Source organism: Salvia hispanica, unplaced genomic scaffold (assembly GCF_023119035.1).
Source record: "Salvia hispanica cultivar TCC Black 2014 unplaced genomic scaffold, UniMelb_Shisp_WGS_1.0 HiC_scaffold_957, whole genome shotgun sequence".
Taxonomy (NCBI): Eukaryota; Viridiplantae; Streptophyta; class Magnoliopsida; order Lamiales; family Lamiaceae; genus Salvia; species Salvia hispanica.
In genome coordinates, this window is record NW_025952751.1 from 1 (window position 1) to 17,828 (window position 17,828).

Here is a 17,828-nt window from a genome sequence, read left to right on the forward strand (position 1 = left end):
AGCTTTGTTGAATGAATCAAGTGAGGTAATATTTCTAATGAACTTTCTTCAAATTCTATGTACTTTTGTTAGTTTGTATTAGATTTTTCATCATATAATTTAATCTTGTAATTTACTGTGATTCCAGTTTGTTGGAGATAAAGTTGCGTATGCACTTTCGAAAGGTTTGAAGGTAATTGCCTGTATCGGTGAGACACTTGAACAGAGAGAAGCCGGAACAACTGTGGATGTTGTGGCTGCACAGACTAAGGCCATTGCAGGTAATTTCTGATTGGACAAATGTTGTCTTGGCTTATGAACCTGTATGGGCTATTGGAACCGGAAAGGTTGCCTCTCCTGCTCAGGCTCAAGAAGTAAGTCTTACAAGATCATGGTTTCCATTTGTAGAAGTCGAATGACATGAAGACGTCTAACGCCACTCAAACATATCTTGCTGTAGGTACATGTTGAGCTGAGGAAATGGCTTAAAGCCAATGTGAATGCTGATGTTGCTGCTTCAACCAGGATCATCTATGGAGGTAACTGTCTAGAATTTTATGTTCTGTGTTTCTTGAGAGGCGTTTTCTCGTGATTCGGTTTGCTAGTTGTCTTTCTTGGCTTAGTTTATTTTGTCGTACAACCTGCTTGAGCGGTTTTAGTCCTTTTGGCTTTATAGGGAAAAACCCATCTTGACTATAGATCCGTCGAATCTTCTTTTAACTTGATGTGATCGGGCTTGAAAACTAGTGATCGTTATGAACTTGTCGTAATGTAGCTAAATATTGCGGGAGAATCATGGTCCCAATACGAGATCATACTATATATTTCTGGTGTTTGACAAAATTGCTTGGATTACGTTAAACCAGACATCATTCCTTCTTATTATATCCAGAATCAATGTTGGTTCGAGCATTGACTTCTGCTGAGGGACCACAAAGTCGTCTTTAAAAATGGAGAGTGGTTAGTCGATGTTGGTTGCTGGAAGAAGTGCATGTACCAAGACCATGTGACTAGTGACTGTTTGAGCAATGTCATCCTCATATTAATCGAGTAACAAGATATGACTATAGATAATTTGCCATCGCATTTATTGCCTCACAAGAAGAAACGAGTGACAATTGCGAAGGAAAGGAATGAAAAGTATTCAACGCACCACCTTACACTCGTGTCCATCCCAATCCAGAAGATACTGCTTAGATTTTTTGGATTTCAAGATATTTTTAGGGAATTTTGATTTAAGGGTGAAATGCGGTTCTGAATATAGTCATTTATGATTTTAGCTTATCTTTATCTTTTGAATTTTGCATCCCTGAATATTTCACTTGGATCATAATTGGTCATACACTAACAATTCCATCAATTTTTAAGCGGTTTAACGAATGGATTGTTAAAACCATCAAAATCGGTCAAAATCATATTAAAACCATTTAAAACTTGACGAAATTGTTAGTGTAAAACCAATGTGATCCGAAGTTGAAATGTTCAGATCGCAAAAATTCAAAAGATAAAGATAAGACAAAATCATAAAATGAGCATAAATGTTTGCATTGGGGAGGTGTATGTTGAGATCTCTACGAGTGAGTTGTTTCATACTCCATTAAAAATGTGAAATTAAAATGAGATTAACTTTATCTATCCTTCTATCACTAATTGATTAATTGATTTGGGATGAAACATCTATATGACCGTTGGTCTCATCTTCACATGTCGGGTAGTCCGGTAAAATTTATCACAATAAAAAAGGTCAACGTCGCTGGCAATAAATGTCGAATGAAATCTAACACAACAAAATCGCTAGCAATAAACGAAAAATGTGTGAAAATCTAACATAAGTCAATCTAAAACAACGAGAGCGAATAAAAATTTGAGATAATAAAGAAGATCATCGCCCATAGCAAGTACTCCTAACACAATAGAAAAGGTTGTTTGCTTAGCATAATGAATCAGACGAAGAACAAGAATATACCTCTGCTCTAGAGGCCCAATTAAAACCCGTATTAACGGAGTTTTCTAACCTGTCATGGATTCTAAGCTACTTTCATAGTAGTACTTTTTTACTACTAATATTAAAATAATAAATTGGCAATTCAACCCCCACCAAACTTAGATAAGAGAAGGGTGGGCGCAGTATTTTCACGAGTCCAAATATTCACTTTGAAGATCCGTTTTTTCACTTTAATGGTGCTTTCCTTCTCCTTTTCAAACCTCTCTTTTAGCAAAGCATGATTTGTCCACATGAATTTAGATATTAAGCCTAATTTTTACCTTTTAATAATTATGTTTTAATAATTGTATCCATGTCAGTATAAACAACGACTGAGATCAACTAAAATCATTATCTATCCTTAGAGCTAGAAAACTCCATTAAAGTCGATCTTTGGATTATCGAATGATAGCCGATCACACGCTGCTAAAATGCTCTAATCCTTTAGAGTAGGGATTCATTTCCATTCTTTGTCTGCCATCATTGCCACATCATTTTTGTCTCAAACACCGACTAACGACCTAGTTCACTACGTCATATCCACCTAGTTATGTTCCGTGAATCGACTAGTGTAAAATATCTTAACTACTAAGCTAAGATTATCATGTCTAATAAGAGGAACATAACTTTGTAACAATATGTTTATTATGAATCAATTCCATTTCGACTCGCACATTAATTTTAGATAATAGTAGTTTAAAATTAACCACTCTTTTTCTCATCAATTTAATGAATGATGGACTTAGGGGAGAACTAACTTGGGGAAGGAAGCAAGACCTACGTTTTGGTCGAATTTAATATCTTTGTTATGATTGACAAATTGTAATCTAACAAATTCAAGGGTCGGTTCCATTGAATAGCTTAATGTCTTTTTAAATTTATTTATTCAGTCTTACCTTGATAAATATCTAACAGATTTGTCTATGGCACTTTTTTCTTTTTTGTGATTATAATGATATGGATAAATACCAGTCAGATTGCAATATTCTTCTTCAGTGGAAATCCACCGAATTTGGTCCCACATTTTAACAAAAGTATTCCCAATTCAATTATAATCAGCACTCTTCTCTGAGTAGAACATAATTTAGATATATCAATAATGGAACAGTATTTTATTTTCCAATAATGAAGAAGCTAGCCTACTTTCATAATTTCATTTTTGTGATTCATTGTATTTTTGTGATACATTTTTCGTTCTGCACTTCAAAGATGACACTTATATTATGTTCCATGATTAGTTGACTAGATAAATACATTAAATTTCGACAAATTGTTTTTCAAATATTAAATTACATAAGGTAAAATTAGTGTTCTAGTAGTATAATTTTTCCAAAATTGTTCTGATTTTCGATAGTCCAGGTCAATTGTAAAATTAACGAAGTGAAGTATTAACACAAAAGATCAAATAATAAATTGAAAATATTAATTTGATAACTTAGAGAAAAGATATTATAGATCGAGTTAAAAATAATTTTCCTAAATAAATTCCCATATGACAAAAAAAACCTTTGGGCAGCCTTTAGTTAAACAAATTATAATTGCAACCATTTCTTATTGCTTATTTAACAAATTTTAAATGTGAACTCGTTGACTGAATAATAGTGATCCAATCCGCAGCCTAAAAGTAGGGCCAACCAAATGGCTATTGCTTATTTCGCAATTAAACATTTGTCCTTTCCATTATCATAGGGCTATTGCACTAAAACGTGAATAAATACAAACAACAATGATCTCGAATTACTCTTATTAAAAAAATAAAATATGTTGATGAGTCTTATTTCTTTTGGATAATTTACTGAAATATGTTTTGAAATTTGATCGAAAATAAAAAATAGAATGTATATTAGTAGTAATAAAGAATGTCCACATCAACACATAAAAAAAAAACTCCTATAAGTCTTAAGTTAGGTGGTTCGAATTGGTGAATTATGATTTAACAAAGTTAAATTAGTCATTTATAATTACTTACATGTCACTAATAATATTCGTGATATTGATGACGCTTTATTAAAAAGTACTTCCATATCTCAACTAAAAAGTTCTAATAGTATCATTATAGTTGGTCCAACCTTAAGAACTAAATCTACTTTTTACTATTTCTAGAAACTAAGTCTCAAATTTCACTCTATAGATTATACATTAAATTTAATTTATATTTTACAACTATATTCATATATTTATTTCATGAGTGACTATTCGATTTTAGATTTGTTTTCTTATCCAAATTGAACTGAAAAGCCATTGTTTTGAAATTAAATTGAACTGAATCATAAAATAAATCAACTTGTAGAACAAAATCAGACTATGATCCGAATCAAAAATTTAAATAGCACAAATATATTTTAAAAATGAAAAAATTGAAACTCCATATTACATAAAAATATTTAATACTATGAATCAATTAATATAACTATATCGAATTCCAAAAAAAAATCAAATTTTTAAAATTCAATTTAATTCTGATCAAATACTTAATTTTCGATATTTAACTCACCCCAACTCGTTACACCTTCAATCCATTTCATAGAGCTGATAAGAAACAGTATTGATTCATTAAATTTATATACACTAATTAACCTCATAAATGAATTGTATATTTATAGAAACTCATTACACTCTCAATCCATTTCTCAAAGTTGAGATGAGGAGCATTAATTCCTAGCTTTACACACACTATTCATAAATGCATTGTGAGCACATTTCTAGAATCACCTTATTTTTCAATTATAAAATTAAATTTGTTCTAGTGTAGACAAGTTGACGAGGTTGCTGAAATAATTGGGGATTGGTGAGAAAAGTCTGCTAAAATTTCCCCAAGAAATTAAATAAAGAGAGCTATATATTAGATTCTCGTGATGCCAAACCGACTACACGTAGAGGAATTCAACCTACACAACATGATGATGAATAGATAAACATATTTTTCCCTCTCATTTGTTTATGAAAAGTAATCGCTTTTCACACTTTCGGGCTTCAAGTTTGGAACTTTCTAAACTAACAGCCCTTTAAGAAAAGATTTTGTGCTCCCATTTTAGATCAGTTTTCAGACAGCAAGATTCCTGAGTTTGTCTGAAAAAATGGGTTCTTGCTTCAGTGTTAGAATAAGGGCTGATAGTCCTCGCCGAGATGGTTAGTTCCCTCTCTCTCTTTCTCTCTCATGAAATTGATGGATGTTGCTTGAAGTGATTATGACTGCTGCTTTGATTTTGAGTTGAAATTTTGAAGAAATTGGTGAGATTAGTTCTCTTATTTCAGTTCATGTGATGATTTTGTTCAAGATGGATTTTTTTTCTGGGGTTTTGAGGTTTTTTGTTTCTTGCATTTTTGCCATGGTTAAACATACTCCCTCTTAATTTTGGCTGTTTTTGTGGAAGATATGTTGTTAAAATTGAATCTTGAGCTAGAACACTTCAATGGTATTGGTAAAGATTGAATCTTGAGCTAGATCACTTCAATTATGGTATGTTTAGGAGAAATTATAGGATTTTGGTTTACTGTTTGGTTGTGGAGAATGTTTATTTATCTAAAATTATGCAAAATGTTGGCTTTTTCTTGATCAATTTGATGATTTTCAAGTGAAAAATATGTTTTGTTACTTCAATTCAATTGAGTATATATTTGATCAAACATAATGGGTGCAGGGCTAAGTACTCCTAGAGATGGAAGAGACGAGCAGCAGGCGCTCGTCTTTCCCCCTTCCAGTGACCCCTCATGGCGAGGGCGACATTCTGGAGTTTTCGAATCTGAAGATCTTCAGCTTCAACGACCTCAGGACGGCCACCAGGAACTTCCGGCCCGACAGTGTGCTTGGGGAGGTGGTTTCGGTGTGTCTTCAAGGGCTGGGTCGATGAGACCACGTTCAAGGCTGCCAAGCCCGGGACGGAATGGTCATTGCTGTCAAGAGACTGAACCAAGACGGCCTTCAAGGTCACAAGGAATGGTTGGTGAGTGTCTGTTTTTGTTGCAAGAACATTCAATTTAGTGTCAAAATGTGAACTTTTTCTAACCCTTTGATTAATTGATTGATTGTCTACTGAAATCCAGACTGAAATCAACTATCTAGGACAGCTTTACCATCCGAATCTGGTGAAATTGGTTGGTTATTGCTTGGAGGACGAGCATAGGCTTCTCGTTTACGAGTTTATGCCACGAGGCAGCTTGGAGAATCATCTGTTCAGGAGTAAGTCTGATGCTGCATTCTTGAAATGAGTTTGTTTTGGTCTTTATTTGTTGAAACAATCCCTCTCGTAGATGAATTTAGACTGTTGATCGTTGTATGATTGTACGTTTCTTTTAGGGGCTGCGCATTTCCAGCCGTTATCTTGGAGCCTGAGGATGAAGGTTGCTCTTGGCGCAGCAAAGGGGCTCGAGTATCTTCACAGCCCCGAAGCAAGAGTTATCTATCGCGATTTCAAATCATCCAATATTTTGCTTGATTCGGTACGAGGATTAGTTATGTAACTCTGTTTTCTGGTTTGATATTGTTTCAAAGCAACACCATTTATCAATTTGGTGCATATTGATTGTTCAGAACTATAATGCAAAGCTTTCCGATTTCGGCTTGGCCAAGGATGGTCCGGTAGACGGGAAAAGCCACGTGTCTACGAGGGTTATGGGTACCTACGGCTACGCAGCTCCGGAATACATGGCAACAGGTAAATGAATAAGTCTTGATCTATCTTGGTTTCTAAGTGTTGAGTTTTGCTAGTAAGGGTATTTTAGTCTTTTGGTAGAATCGTAATTATATCCGAAAATAGTGTGCAAATTGTGACTCGACATAGCCCCAAGACGTAGACGAAATGATTAACCAATTCTCGCGTATTAGTAAGGGTATTTTAGTCCTTTCGGTAGAATCTTAATTATATCCGAAAATAGTGTGAACATTGTGACTCGACATAGCCCCCAGATGTAGACGAAAAAAAATTAACCAATTCTCGCGTATTAGTGAGGGTATTTTAGTCCTTCCTGTAGAATCGCAATTATATCCGAAAAATAGTGTGAACATTGTGACTCGACAAAGCCCCCAGACGTATACGAAAAAATTAACCAATTCTCGCGTGTTTTCCTTGCTTTCGTGACACTAACGACCCGTTATTTTCCCTCCGAAGGTCATCTCACATCGAGGAGCGACGTGTACAGTTTCGGAGTCGTTCTCCTCGAGATGCTGACCGGGCGGCGCGTCCTGGACAAGAACCCCCACGGGGAGCAGAACCTCATCCAATGGGCGAGGCCGTCTCGCCAGCAAAAGGAGGGTTCTCCAGCGTCATAGACGCCCGCATCCAGGGCCAGTACACCCCAAACGCGGCCCGAAACGGCCACGCTTGCAGTGAGATGCCTGGCCGCGGAGCCGAAGCAGCGCCCCAAGATGAAGGAGGTGGTGGCCGCACTAGAAGCGCTTCAAGACACGGCCTCCGTGTGGGGACCGGCGCAGCTGTGCAGCACCGGAGGACAGCGTACCGTGGAGGCCGGGCGGCCTCGTATCCGAGACCTTCAACTCCTCCTCCTCTTGTTGCTTCCTTGTAACTTGAATTTGATGTTTTTGAGGGAAGAGATGTGGAAATGGTGGTTGCAATTTTTCTATGTTAATTTGCTTGTAACACCATTTTTGGAAGCTCTTTGTACAGCCATTTTATTTGGGAGCTAAAATCTTCTTAGATTCTCAACAACCAATCTTCTCGAATTAAATGTTATATGATCACATATACTTTGTCTAAAAATCAATTGGTGATAGTTGAATGATTATTGCTATGTATTTATGTTAATCTCTTTTATTTCAGATGTTCAATGTGTCACAATTCATTTATGTTATGGAATTTTGAATTGTTGACTCGTTTGTATTAATCTTGAATTTTGAATTTGTCTAAAAAGTTTTTTGAATGGATTTAAAATTTAATCGAATCATACGAGTCCTATAAAAACAAAAATGTATTGTAATGATAATAAAAGAGTATGACAGTGTAATAACAATATTTTAATCATTCGGAATAATAAATTATAATTGTAGGCAAACCAAATACTAAAATGAATAGAGTATTTACATAGTCATAAATTTCAAGAATAATAGTTTTGGGAATCATTATACCATGGATCAAAATCACATAAATTTTTTCTTGACAATTTTATATTTATAGCAAACAAAAAATTCCGTTAAAAAACATCATTTATTCATCAATAGACTGCTCATTACTATAACTAGTGATTTGTATTTCTCCGCCCATTAAATACAATATTTGTTTTTAGCATATGATTTTATGTAGTGTGTTTGTGAGTTAATGAAAAGATAGTAAAGTGAAAATAAGAAAAAGTAGAGAGATTATTGTTTTCATTTTTAAAAATATTTCATTTTTAATGAGGCTAGACAAAAAGGAAAAACATTTCAAATTTGTAATGGAAAAGAGGAGTACTTCATTTAAACATCCCAAAATAAATGATGCATTTTGATTTTTGACAAAAAATATTTAGCTATTCTATTTAATTTTTATTTTATAGAATCAGAAATTCAAGGATATCAGGGGTATAATAGTCTTTATCCATAAATATGAGGTTTAAGCGATATTGAAAGGAAGGGGTTTTATCGTTTCAATCATCATCACTTCATCTCATCTCCACCATTCTGGCTCCAAATTTCTCCCTAAAAATGAGGCCAATGGCCGCCTTGCGCCACGCGCCAATTGCTCGCGCCGCACAATTCCGCGCCCTAGCAGTTTCCTGCGGCGTCGGAAGCCCGGAAGCCGCCGCCAAAGCAGCCACCGCGCCTCCTGTCAGCCAAAAAATGGCACCGGGGGTGCTCATCGGCATGTCGGAGTCGGACCTCCAGCAGCTCGCTCTCGAATTCGGACAGGTACGCTTCGAATTGGAAGCTCACAATTTGATACTAGTTGATGAATTGATTGTTGTTTTGATTATGTGGCAGGACAAGTATAGAGGCAAGCAATTGCATCAATTGCTGTACAAGAGGAAGATTAGAGAGATTCAGGATCTTAGTCAGGGTGAGGGGCCTCTTCTAGTTTCTATCTATTTCATCTTGTGTTGTTTGTTATTGATTGGATTTTAATTTATTTTTTTATGTGTGAAGTGCCATTGGCATTCAGGAATGAGCTTCAGGAAGCAGGGTGGAGAGTGGGCCGATCGCCTGTTTACAAGGAAGTCACTGCTGCTGATGGCACTGTTAAGGTGAAGAATTACTACTCTCATTGTTGATTGTACTAATTACGTTAGATTTAGGCCTATTTTCTGCACAAACAGTCGAGTGATATATCGAAGATTTCTGTGCTTATGCTCTGGATGCTTATATGTATACCTAACAACTAATGGGGAATGTCAATACCAAGATCATCCCCAAAAGAATCAATCTATAGAGTCACCAAATCACGTCTAAAAATTGATTCTTTTGGAAATGCTCAGGGATCTAATAATCTGAATTTAGCATATGAAGCTACTCTTATTAAGTTCAGTTTTATTCTTTTATGGAATGGTGTTCACAATATTTATGAACTTTACCTCTTTCGTTGAATGACTTGTCTGTGTATTTATGCACACGATTCCCCTCTCCACTTGTCGTACGCAGTTGCTCTTAAAGCTGGAGGACAATAGGCTGGTCGAAACTGTTGGCATACCTGTTGAAGATTCAAAAGGTTCAGTTCGACTGACGGCATGTGTCTCGTCACAGGTAAGTTTCTGTGGGGAAAAGATATATATGTGAAGTAGTTCATGCCTCTTAAGGAGATTTTGCGGTTTGTTGTAGTGCACATTTGTGATCTTTCACTTGGTTGACCAGGTTGGTTGTCCGCTACGCTGTTCCTTCTGTGCTACTGGCAAGGGAGGTTTTGCAAGGAACCTTAAGAGCCATGAAATTGTTGAACAGGTTAGTTTATATCTGTCCTGCATAGTTTTTAATTATTTTCATGATTAGGGTTCTGGGAGGCACTGCCAAAGCTAGTTGTCCTACTTTTCCTGTTTTTAGTATGTGTGATGTTTCATGTAGCGTGTTTGTTTGATTGGCTGCACATAACAATACCACAAGAACTTTAGGTCCCTTGTCATTTATCATCAATACATCTGTGCAGAAGAGGCATTGAGATAGAGAGTTCTTAGTGATTGGAATTGTCTCGATGCTTGATCTCATATGACTTTGTTATCATGTTATGTTAGTAAGATGTTCTCATTGGTGTACAGTTTCAATTATCCTATAGAAAGTGTCTTTAAGTTTAATCTCTCTAGGTAATAACTGGGGCCTTGAACATGAGCACAAGTACACATCGGGTGATTGAATGAGTCAAAACAGAGCTTAGTGTTTAGTTCACTTTCAGCCCCTCAGCAAATAGTTGGTTCTAGTGTCGCTCTCTAACAACTGTGGTTAGTTTTGTGAGAAACCTCTTGGTGGTACTTCTGACAATTTCATTGTGTGCATAATTTTCGGAACTTGCAATTTCTTGCATACTTAGATGGCTAGTTTTGGCAGGAGATCTCTTTGAGAATAGAGTTTCTAAAGCTCTGTGTTGATATATTTTATCATTGACACACACGTTCCAGGTTTTGGCACTTGAAGAGATCTTCAAGCGTAGAGTTACAAATGTTGTGTTTATGGGGATGGGTGAGCCTATGTTGAATTTGAAAGAAGTTCTTGAAGCACACCGTTGCTTGAACAAGGTACAGTGACTTTGAGTGAACTGACAACCACATGTTATTTTTTTTACTTGCACATTGCTTAACTCGTAAACAAACAGAGTAATGAAATTAATGCTATCATTTGATGGGCGATATGAACTATCATTAATCCAGTTTTAAGCCTATATTTGATCTTTTCTGGGGTTAGGATATTCAAATTGGGCAACGGATGATAACAATTTCAACTGTTGGAGTTCCAAACACGATCAAGAGACTGGCATCTCACAAACTTCAATCTACATTAGCTGTCAGGTAAACATTCATCTTGTTAATTTCAAACTGACGGTTTATGTATGGCATCTGACTGTGCTTGGTGATAATCAATAATGGAAACTTTATTGTAAGTATCTGACTAGTGACAAACTGTAAAATGAATGATCAAGTTTAAAGCTTCTCAAGGATATACTGGTGTTTGAGATGTTTATATACTAATCCCTTTATATGTTTTCCAACTTCGGTTATCAGCTTACATGCACCAAACCAGAAACTGGAACAGATTGTGCCAAGTGCAAAGTCATATCCTTTGGACGCACTCATGAATGACTGTAAACAGTACTTGCTCGAGACCAGCAGACGAGTATCCTTTGAGTACACATTATTAGGTAAAACAAGATCTTTGTTTTTCAAGACCACTCCGTTACACTATGTACGCAAAGTAGCATATAATAACTCTTTGCAAGTTGACCACGAGATTGATTATAGTCTGCCTTTCTTTGGCAGCTGGAGTCAATGATGCGGTAGATCACGCGATAGAGCTAGCGGAGCTTCTTCACAAATGGGGTCCTGGTTATCATGTAAACCTAATACCTTTCAATCCAATAGATGGCTCTGAATATAAGCGTCCCTATAGGAAAGCGGTACGTTGCTTGCTCCATTGCAGATCAATCAGTTTTATACGTCGTACATGCAAGTTGACCAACAGATTACCTGCATAACTGACACTGACAATTGTTACCATCACACAGGTCCTTGCATTTTCCGCTGCTCTAGAGTCTCGTAAAGTCACTGTCAGTGTACGCCAAACACGAGGATTGGATGCCAGTGCAGCCTGTGGGCAGCTAAGGAATGAGTTCCAGAAAGTCCCTTTGCTTGGTGATGTCCAAGTCGAAGAACCTCAACAAGCCGAAGAATCTCAACAAGTCGAAGAATCGGAACTTGAGATGGCAGTTTCCTCCTGATGCCTCGAAAAGTAACTGCTTATGAGGTTTTGCTAGTCTTCAACATGTTCTAACCTAGGCCCTTCATGATAGCGCTGAAAGAGCTGTGCGTGGAAGTTTGCGTACATTGGTTTGCCGCTCAAGGATGAGATTCATGGCGGCGAGCTGCACGGATTAGGCTCAAATGTAGGTCTGCTGCCTGAATTTATCAGTGTGTGAAATCCTATGACTGTTGTGAAAGGTTTTCAACACTACAATGTGCATTAGGTATCTCTGAAGATAAGCTTATAATGATAATGTTTGGCATATTATATATATGCATGTTTAGAAGCCACAACTTTGTGTAATTTGTTAGTTGTTACTTTGATTATCACTCTCCTTTTATTGTAAAACATTGATTCCCCAACTTTGTTAAAATATTGGTAATAGCATCTACTTAGCACCATTTTCATTTCCATTTCCATTTCCATTTCCATTCTCTTTCCAACTTTAATGAGAACCGTGAACTAAGTGGTTCGGCTTCAATTCCAATATTTTCGAACCGTGAACCGGTGGTTCAGTTCAAATTGAAGAAAAATTGAAAAAATGGAAAATTCGGAAAATCATTGGTTGTGAACTGGAGCACGAATCGCCGATTTTTGTACAAAACTTTTGTATTCCCCCATGGGACGGTTCTAATTTTGCCTTTCGCAAAACTAAACTAATGGTTTATGTGCCGTCATCACTCCCGTATGCACGAAGGGAGCGCGGGTCCAAATCGACTCGGATCTAGGTTTGAGCCATATGATGCTCAGAGAGAAGGGAAGGAGACGAGGGAGGCGGCGATAGAATACGTTGAAGAGAAAGTAGAACGTGAAAGATATATTGCGAATCAAGTCTTGTCTTAAAAAATTCAATAATTCATATTCATCAAAAAAATACTATATGCATCAAATAAAAGTTCAATTTTGATGTTTTACAGTTCAACTACTACTAAATTAAATTAAGTCAATTATTTTTTCTCAAAAAGAATTAATTTAATTTAAAACCAAATTATGAAATGACATTTATAGCCCCAGCTCTATATTTTTGCCTCTTCAGCTGAAAACAGAGTCAAGGAAAAGCAGTCAGGCATAACAATGGCGGGCCGAAGGGTCCTCTCCGTGCTCAAAAACAGACCAGCGGCGCCGAAACCGCCTCCAGAGCCCGCGCCACAGCCCTCCGCGCCAGCAGATGAAGGGAGATCGAAATCATGGGGTCGTAGAATAGTCTCGGGAGCATTACTCTGCTTGACAGGGGGCGTAGCTTTGAGTGCTCTTGATGACCTAGTCATTTACCAAGGCTGCAGCAGGTTCCTCTCTTTCTCTCCGTTATGATTGAATTCAGCTAAAATCTTCCTCGTTTTGTTATTTTTTGGTGCGCCTACTTTGAAATTAGTAATTGATTGCGTTTAGGTTTTGTGCTGAAAAATTGATAGCTGCGACTGTTGTTATTTGGTTCTAATTGATGTGGTTTATCTGCGTAGTTTAGTTCTGAATTGATACATTTTAATTGTGGTGTGGATAGTGGGAGCTTCTTGTGTGATCGTATGTGTTCCTGTTAGGGTTTAAGTTCTTATATTAATTAATCTATTTAGTTCTAAATTGATGCCTTTTCACTGGACTGCTTATAGAAAGCTGCACAATGAACCGCCTATAGTTGATTCCCTTTTGAATATAATGATGCTGAAATACAACAGCCCCTCTTCTAGCTTTAAACTGAAAAAGTACAAGAGTTTAAGCATGTGCCAGATGTTACAAGAGTCTTAGACTCTTAATTCATTTGTTAATAGAATCTTTAGCAATTGAGCTTGACATTGTCTCAAGCAGCCTATCAGATGTATGCTGAGGTTTCAATTTTAGTGTATGATATGTTCAACTGAAGCTTGAAATCAATTTTGGGTTTATGTAAAAGAGAATGCTTTGGTGTTAGGCTTTTAGCCAGTGTTGTCAAACCAATGGATAAGAAATACAATCAAGCACGTTTGGCATGCCAATTGGATGTTTGTTACTGGACATGGTTTTTTATCATACATATATAAAAAAACAGGCATTTAAACTGGCTGAAATGCTCTCAATCCATGAGAACTTGAGAGTTGATACCTTATACATACTAAAGAATTATCAACACTTTATTGCTAGTAAATGGGTTCTAGAACACACTTTTTTTTTCAAAGTTTATAATTCAAGGACTTCCATGTATCTGCTGTGGTTGGTGATTTCTGAAATCTATATTTGTAGAACTAAGCAGTTGGTGGTCATGCATGCTTTTGCATGTTGTTCAAAAATACTGAGTGTATTTTCCTTTGCTTGAACAAATTAATCATTATTTCCGTTCTTTTACGGTCTTACCTCACTTAGCACAAACTGAGCTTGCACTCTAACCAACTTACATCATATAAATTTTGCATTGTCCATTAAGAAAGGTGGAGTCGCCCAACTCAAGAGTGAATGGGTGGATTTCATTATTTTGAAGGCACTTGGTCATTCTTTATTGGATATTAAATGCTTACCAGGAAGCCTATAGGCTGCAAAAACCTTTCATTTCTCAACATTTGCTGATTTGTGTTAATAAACTTTTGAACTTTTTGCCCAAAGACTTTTAAGAAAATGGAGAAACAAATGTGGTTGGCTGTTTCGGGTTTTTACTTTATTATTCTTTTTTCCCTGGTAATTTGAGTTTAGGTTTTGTGCTGAAATTGATAGCTGGAATTATTGTTTTTGAATAATTGGTTCTATTAAATATGGGCATGTGCTTAATTTAGCTTGGCAGATTGTGAATTTCTTAATCGTAGATCACCTTTTCACTGTGTTGTGGATAGTTAGAATCTATTAGGGGTTTGAGTTCTTAACTGATCTATTGGTTACTGGGATTGAAATTGGACCACTTATAGAAAAGCTGCACAGTAGTGTTTCAATTTTTCTAAGACTAGATTGACTTGGTGCACTTGTGCTATTAGGTAAGCATTAAACATGTAGTGAGACATGGCTATGTCCATCCAGTAAGTAGTCTGCATTGTGGTTTGTGATTTCAATCTCTAATTTGAAGTTCCCGCTTAAGATGGACAAGAAAAGGGTTTCCCGTAGTTGCTTAGATGTAGAACATTCGTCACTAGTGCTTTCTCTATGCTAACAGCTAGTTCGTGTGTTGACCTTTTTATTTTCTGTATTTTTTTCATGATAAAATTGAAATTAAAACAACATTGAGTCCATTATAATGAATTTGTCACTATCAAAGCTCAAGGGATCATGAAGAGAAAGGGAGGGAAGGTTGTTTGTCTGTTGAAAGAAGTGGATACGAATGTGAATGTGCATTGTTGGTTTTCTATCTCTGTGCATAGCACCAATTGTTGATCTTGTTTTATAGTACTTTTATTTCTGAGCTCGACATTTTCTCTAATATATGATGCTGGGGAGACTCGTGAAAACTTCCAGTGTTAATGTGTTTCAATATCTGTGGATGATATGGCTTACTTAATGGAGTAGTATTATTTTGTTTTGGTCCCATGCTTCATGATTCTCAACTATTGCAGCAAGGCAATGGAGAAAGCCAGCAAGAACAAGGCAATAATTGACGCAATTGGGGAGCCAATTGTGCGAGGTCCTTGGTATAACGCATCACTTGCTGTAGCACACAAGCGGCACTCTGTATCTTGCACCTTTCCCGTCTCTGGACCTCAAGGCTCTGGAATATTTCAGCTGAAAGCAGTATGCAATGAAGGTTTGTCTCATTATAAAACTTCATTTTTAAGAGCTTTAAGACCACGTACTTTGATGAATTGAACAAGTTTGAGCTTGTTTGATCATGTAATTCTTCGTATTATATTGTCAATTTAGTTTCTCACCCCAAGGTAAACGCCTTTTCATTTGATAATCATTGCCCTGACATGGATCTTTTGATTCTGTCTGATCCCATGCTGTGTTGAGCAGATCAGGGTCTGTTTTCCATCTTGCGTGCCCGTGACTGGGAGATCCTTATCATGGAAGCTCTCCTTCACGTTCCTGGCAACGATGAGAAGGAACGGACATTCCGAATAAACATTTCAGATGATCCCCCTCTCGAATGCAAGTCGTGTGTTGCTGCTTGCCCTTCCACCCCTACCCTCAACTGCCACCCATTGCTCAGAACAATCAATCGTAGCTTCTTATCAAGGTTTCTTTCTGTGAACAATTCATTTATATTTTCTTTATTTCAATCGGTAACTATGTTATCGTCCCTAAAATCTCAGTGTTCAATAATACTATTATTGGGATTTTGATAGTTAGACAGAGATTGGCGAAATTTATTTTGGTAGGCAGACCATGTTCCAACTTCCATGAATAATTGACGAAGGTTAGATATTTGATACAAGCCTTCACTTTTGATACACCTTCATAATTCTTGTAATTTTTATCAAATCTATCCATAGCTGTTTAATAATAGTGTCGATTTTATTTCATTTTTTGCAATTTACCGAATTACATCTAGATCTGTGTTCTACATGTAGTACTCCTATTAATTTTTTACTATTGGAATTTCACTTCAACATTGGAATCAAAATATGGCCTATTGCTTTCCTTCCAAAAATAATGTGATTAGTATTAGTGCATCTTCAGCCACAGCTAGCCACTCTTTCTCCCGTCACGTCATCAACACTAAAATTTCACCTGCCATCATCATTTTAAGCAAATAGGCTAGCCGCAATAAAAAATAATTCAAAAACAACTACATTTACGAAATTAAATTTATGAGACATATTAATTTACGAATTAAATTTACAAGAATGACAAGCAATAGCTAGCACATCCTCAGACTATTAAAAAAAACAACTAAATTTACGGAATTAAATTTACCAAAATCGGACAAGCAATAGGCTAGCCACATCCTCAAGACTATTAAAAAAAACAACTAAATTTATGGAATTAAATTTACGACACGTATACGAAAATTCATTAATTTCTTTTTTTTTAAAAGTACATTAATTAAAAAAATTACATAATTAAAAAAATACCGAGCTTCCACACACGAGCCCCGCCGACTCTACTCCTCACTATTTTTTTAAAAAATACATTAAAAAATGCAATAAAAATGCAATAATTTTATAAAAATTTAAAAAAAAGGTACGTCCTAAAAAAAATTGCATAATTAATAAAAATACAATAAAAAAATATATTAAAAATACAATAAAAAAATGCATTAAAAATACATTAAAAATGTAATAAAAAATATATAAAAAATACATTAAAAATGCAACCGGCTAGCCGAAATTGAGCCTACAATGGCACCTAGCGGGATGGGCCACGGTCGGCTAGAGTTCACCGATCGGCTAGCCTAAATTGTCGCAATGGAGGCTAGCGAATCGGTTAGCACCCGCGATCGGCTAGCCTATCTACTAGCCTCCATTGTGGATGCTCTTAAGAGGTTTAAATCAAAAGCTGTTCTTTAAAGAGTCCATCACACAAAAGCTTCATGGAAAGTCTGGTTACAAATTTGAAGGCAGTCTATCTTACAAAAGCTGATTAGATAAGATATTACAAAAGCTGATTAGTTACTACTAATAAAAGGCTGATTAAATTACATAATGCTTCATTTTCAAAGGGCATTGTTGGTTGGGTTCTTGCGAGACAATCTTTTCTGAATTTCAGAGGGATATCCTGCAAAGAAAACGAAATCAAAACATGGCCATTTTCATTTCTACACTCATTCAACTATGAAGAAAACCTGGTGTGTTTCGAATTCTTTTTGCACAACGATTTGTGCCGAAGATTTGAACAAATACACGAGCCGGCTCCACATACGAAAAGATCAACACGTCCGCTCCTCTATATTGTTATCCTCCACAAAATTAATCCAACCCTCTTCGAAGAAGAATTCTCCGTTTGCTTCTGCAATTCGCACCTCCCAAGTCGTCACCTCTCCTCTCCTTTCCATGCTGCACCTCTCTCCACCTCTTGCTCCGAAGTTCACAACGAATGCTGCCGGTATTTTCTGCCCATAAAATGAAAACATGAGTCCAAATTTAAAATATATATACTAGTAGAAAT

The 17,828-nt window shown here is 36.4% G+C and overlaps 2 protein-coding genes, 1 long non-coding RNA gene and 2 pseudogenes across 4 annotated transcripts; 4 read left to right on the top strand and 1 right to left on the bottom strand.

Moving 5' to 3' along the window:
* The first annotated feature begins 4 nt into the window (after nucleotides 1–4).
* Nucleotides 5–571, top strand: LOC125200421 (annotated as a pseudogene).
* Nucleotides 572–4,904: 4,333 nt separating this feature from the next.
* On the top strand, nucleotides 4,905–7,719 carry LOC125200420 (annotated as a pseudogene).
* An 832-nt stretch (nucleotides 7,720–8,551) lies between these two features.
* Nucleotides 8,552–12,244, top strand: LOC125200417 (probable dual-specificity RNA methyltransferase RlmN). The gene is made up of 10 exons (XM_048098059.1): nucleotides 8,552–8,804; nucleotides 8,877–8,952; nucleotides 9,039–9,136; nucleotides 9,531–9,632; nucleotides 9,741–9,827; nucleotides 10,496–10,612; nucleotides 10,779–10,882; nucleotides 11,096–11,232; nucleotides 11,351–11,487; nucleotides 11,596–12,244. The coding sequence occupies exons 1-10, from the start codon at nucleotides 8,601–8,603 to the stop codon at nucleotides 11,806–11,808; spliced, it is 1,275 nt and encodes a 424-aa protein (XP_047954016.1). The 5' UTR covers nucleotides 8,552–8,600; the 3' UTR covers nucleotides 11,809–12,244.
* A 629-nt stretch (nucleotides 12,245–12,873) lies between these two features.
* LOC125200419 lies at nucleotides 12,874–16,243 on the top strand. Of its 2 annotated transcripts, XM_048098061.1 has the most exons (4): nucleotides 12,874–13,117; nucleotides 15,338–15,525; nucleotides 15,735–15,957; nucleotides 16,067–16,243. In XM_048098061.1, exons 1-4 carry the CDS (start codon nucleotides 12,906–12,908, stop codon nucleotides 16,068–16,070), a joined length of 627 nt encoding a protein of 208 aa, XP_047954018.1. In that variant the 5' UTR covers nucleotides 12,874–12,905; the 3' UTR covers nucleotides 16,071–16,243. The 2 variants fall into 2 exon arrangements, with proteins under 2 accessions (XP_047954018.1, XP_047954017.1); XM_048098060.1 differs by having other exon boundaries at nucleotides 15,735–16,243.
* Nucleotides 16,244–17,206: 963 nt separating this feature from the next.
* LOC125200415 lies at nucleotides 17,207–17,599 on the bottom strand. The gene is made up of 2 exons (XR_007172724.1): nucleotides 17,506–17,599; nucleotides 17,207–17,438 (listed from the first exon to the last, which is right to left on the bottom strand). It is a non-coding gene; the product is annotated as an uncharacterized LOC125200415 (long non-coding RNA).
* Between the last annotated feature and the right edge of the window lie 229 nt (nucleotides 17,600–17,828).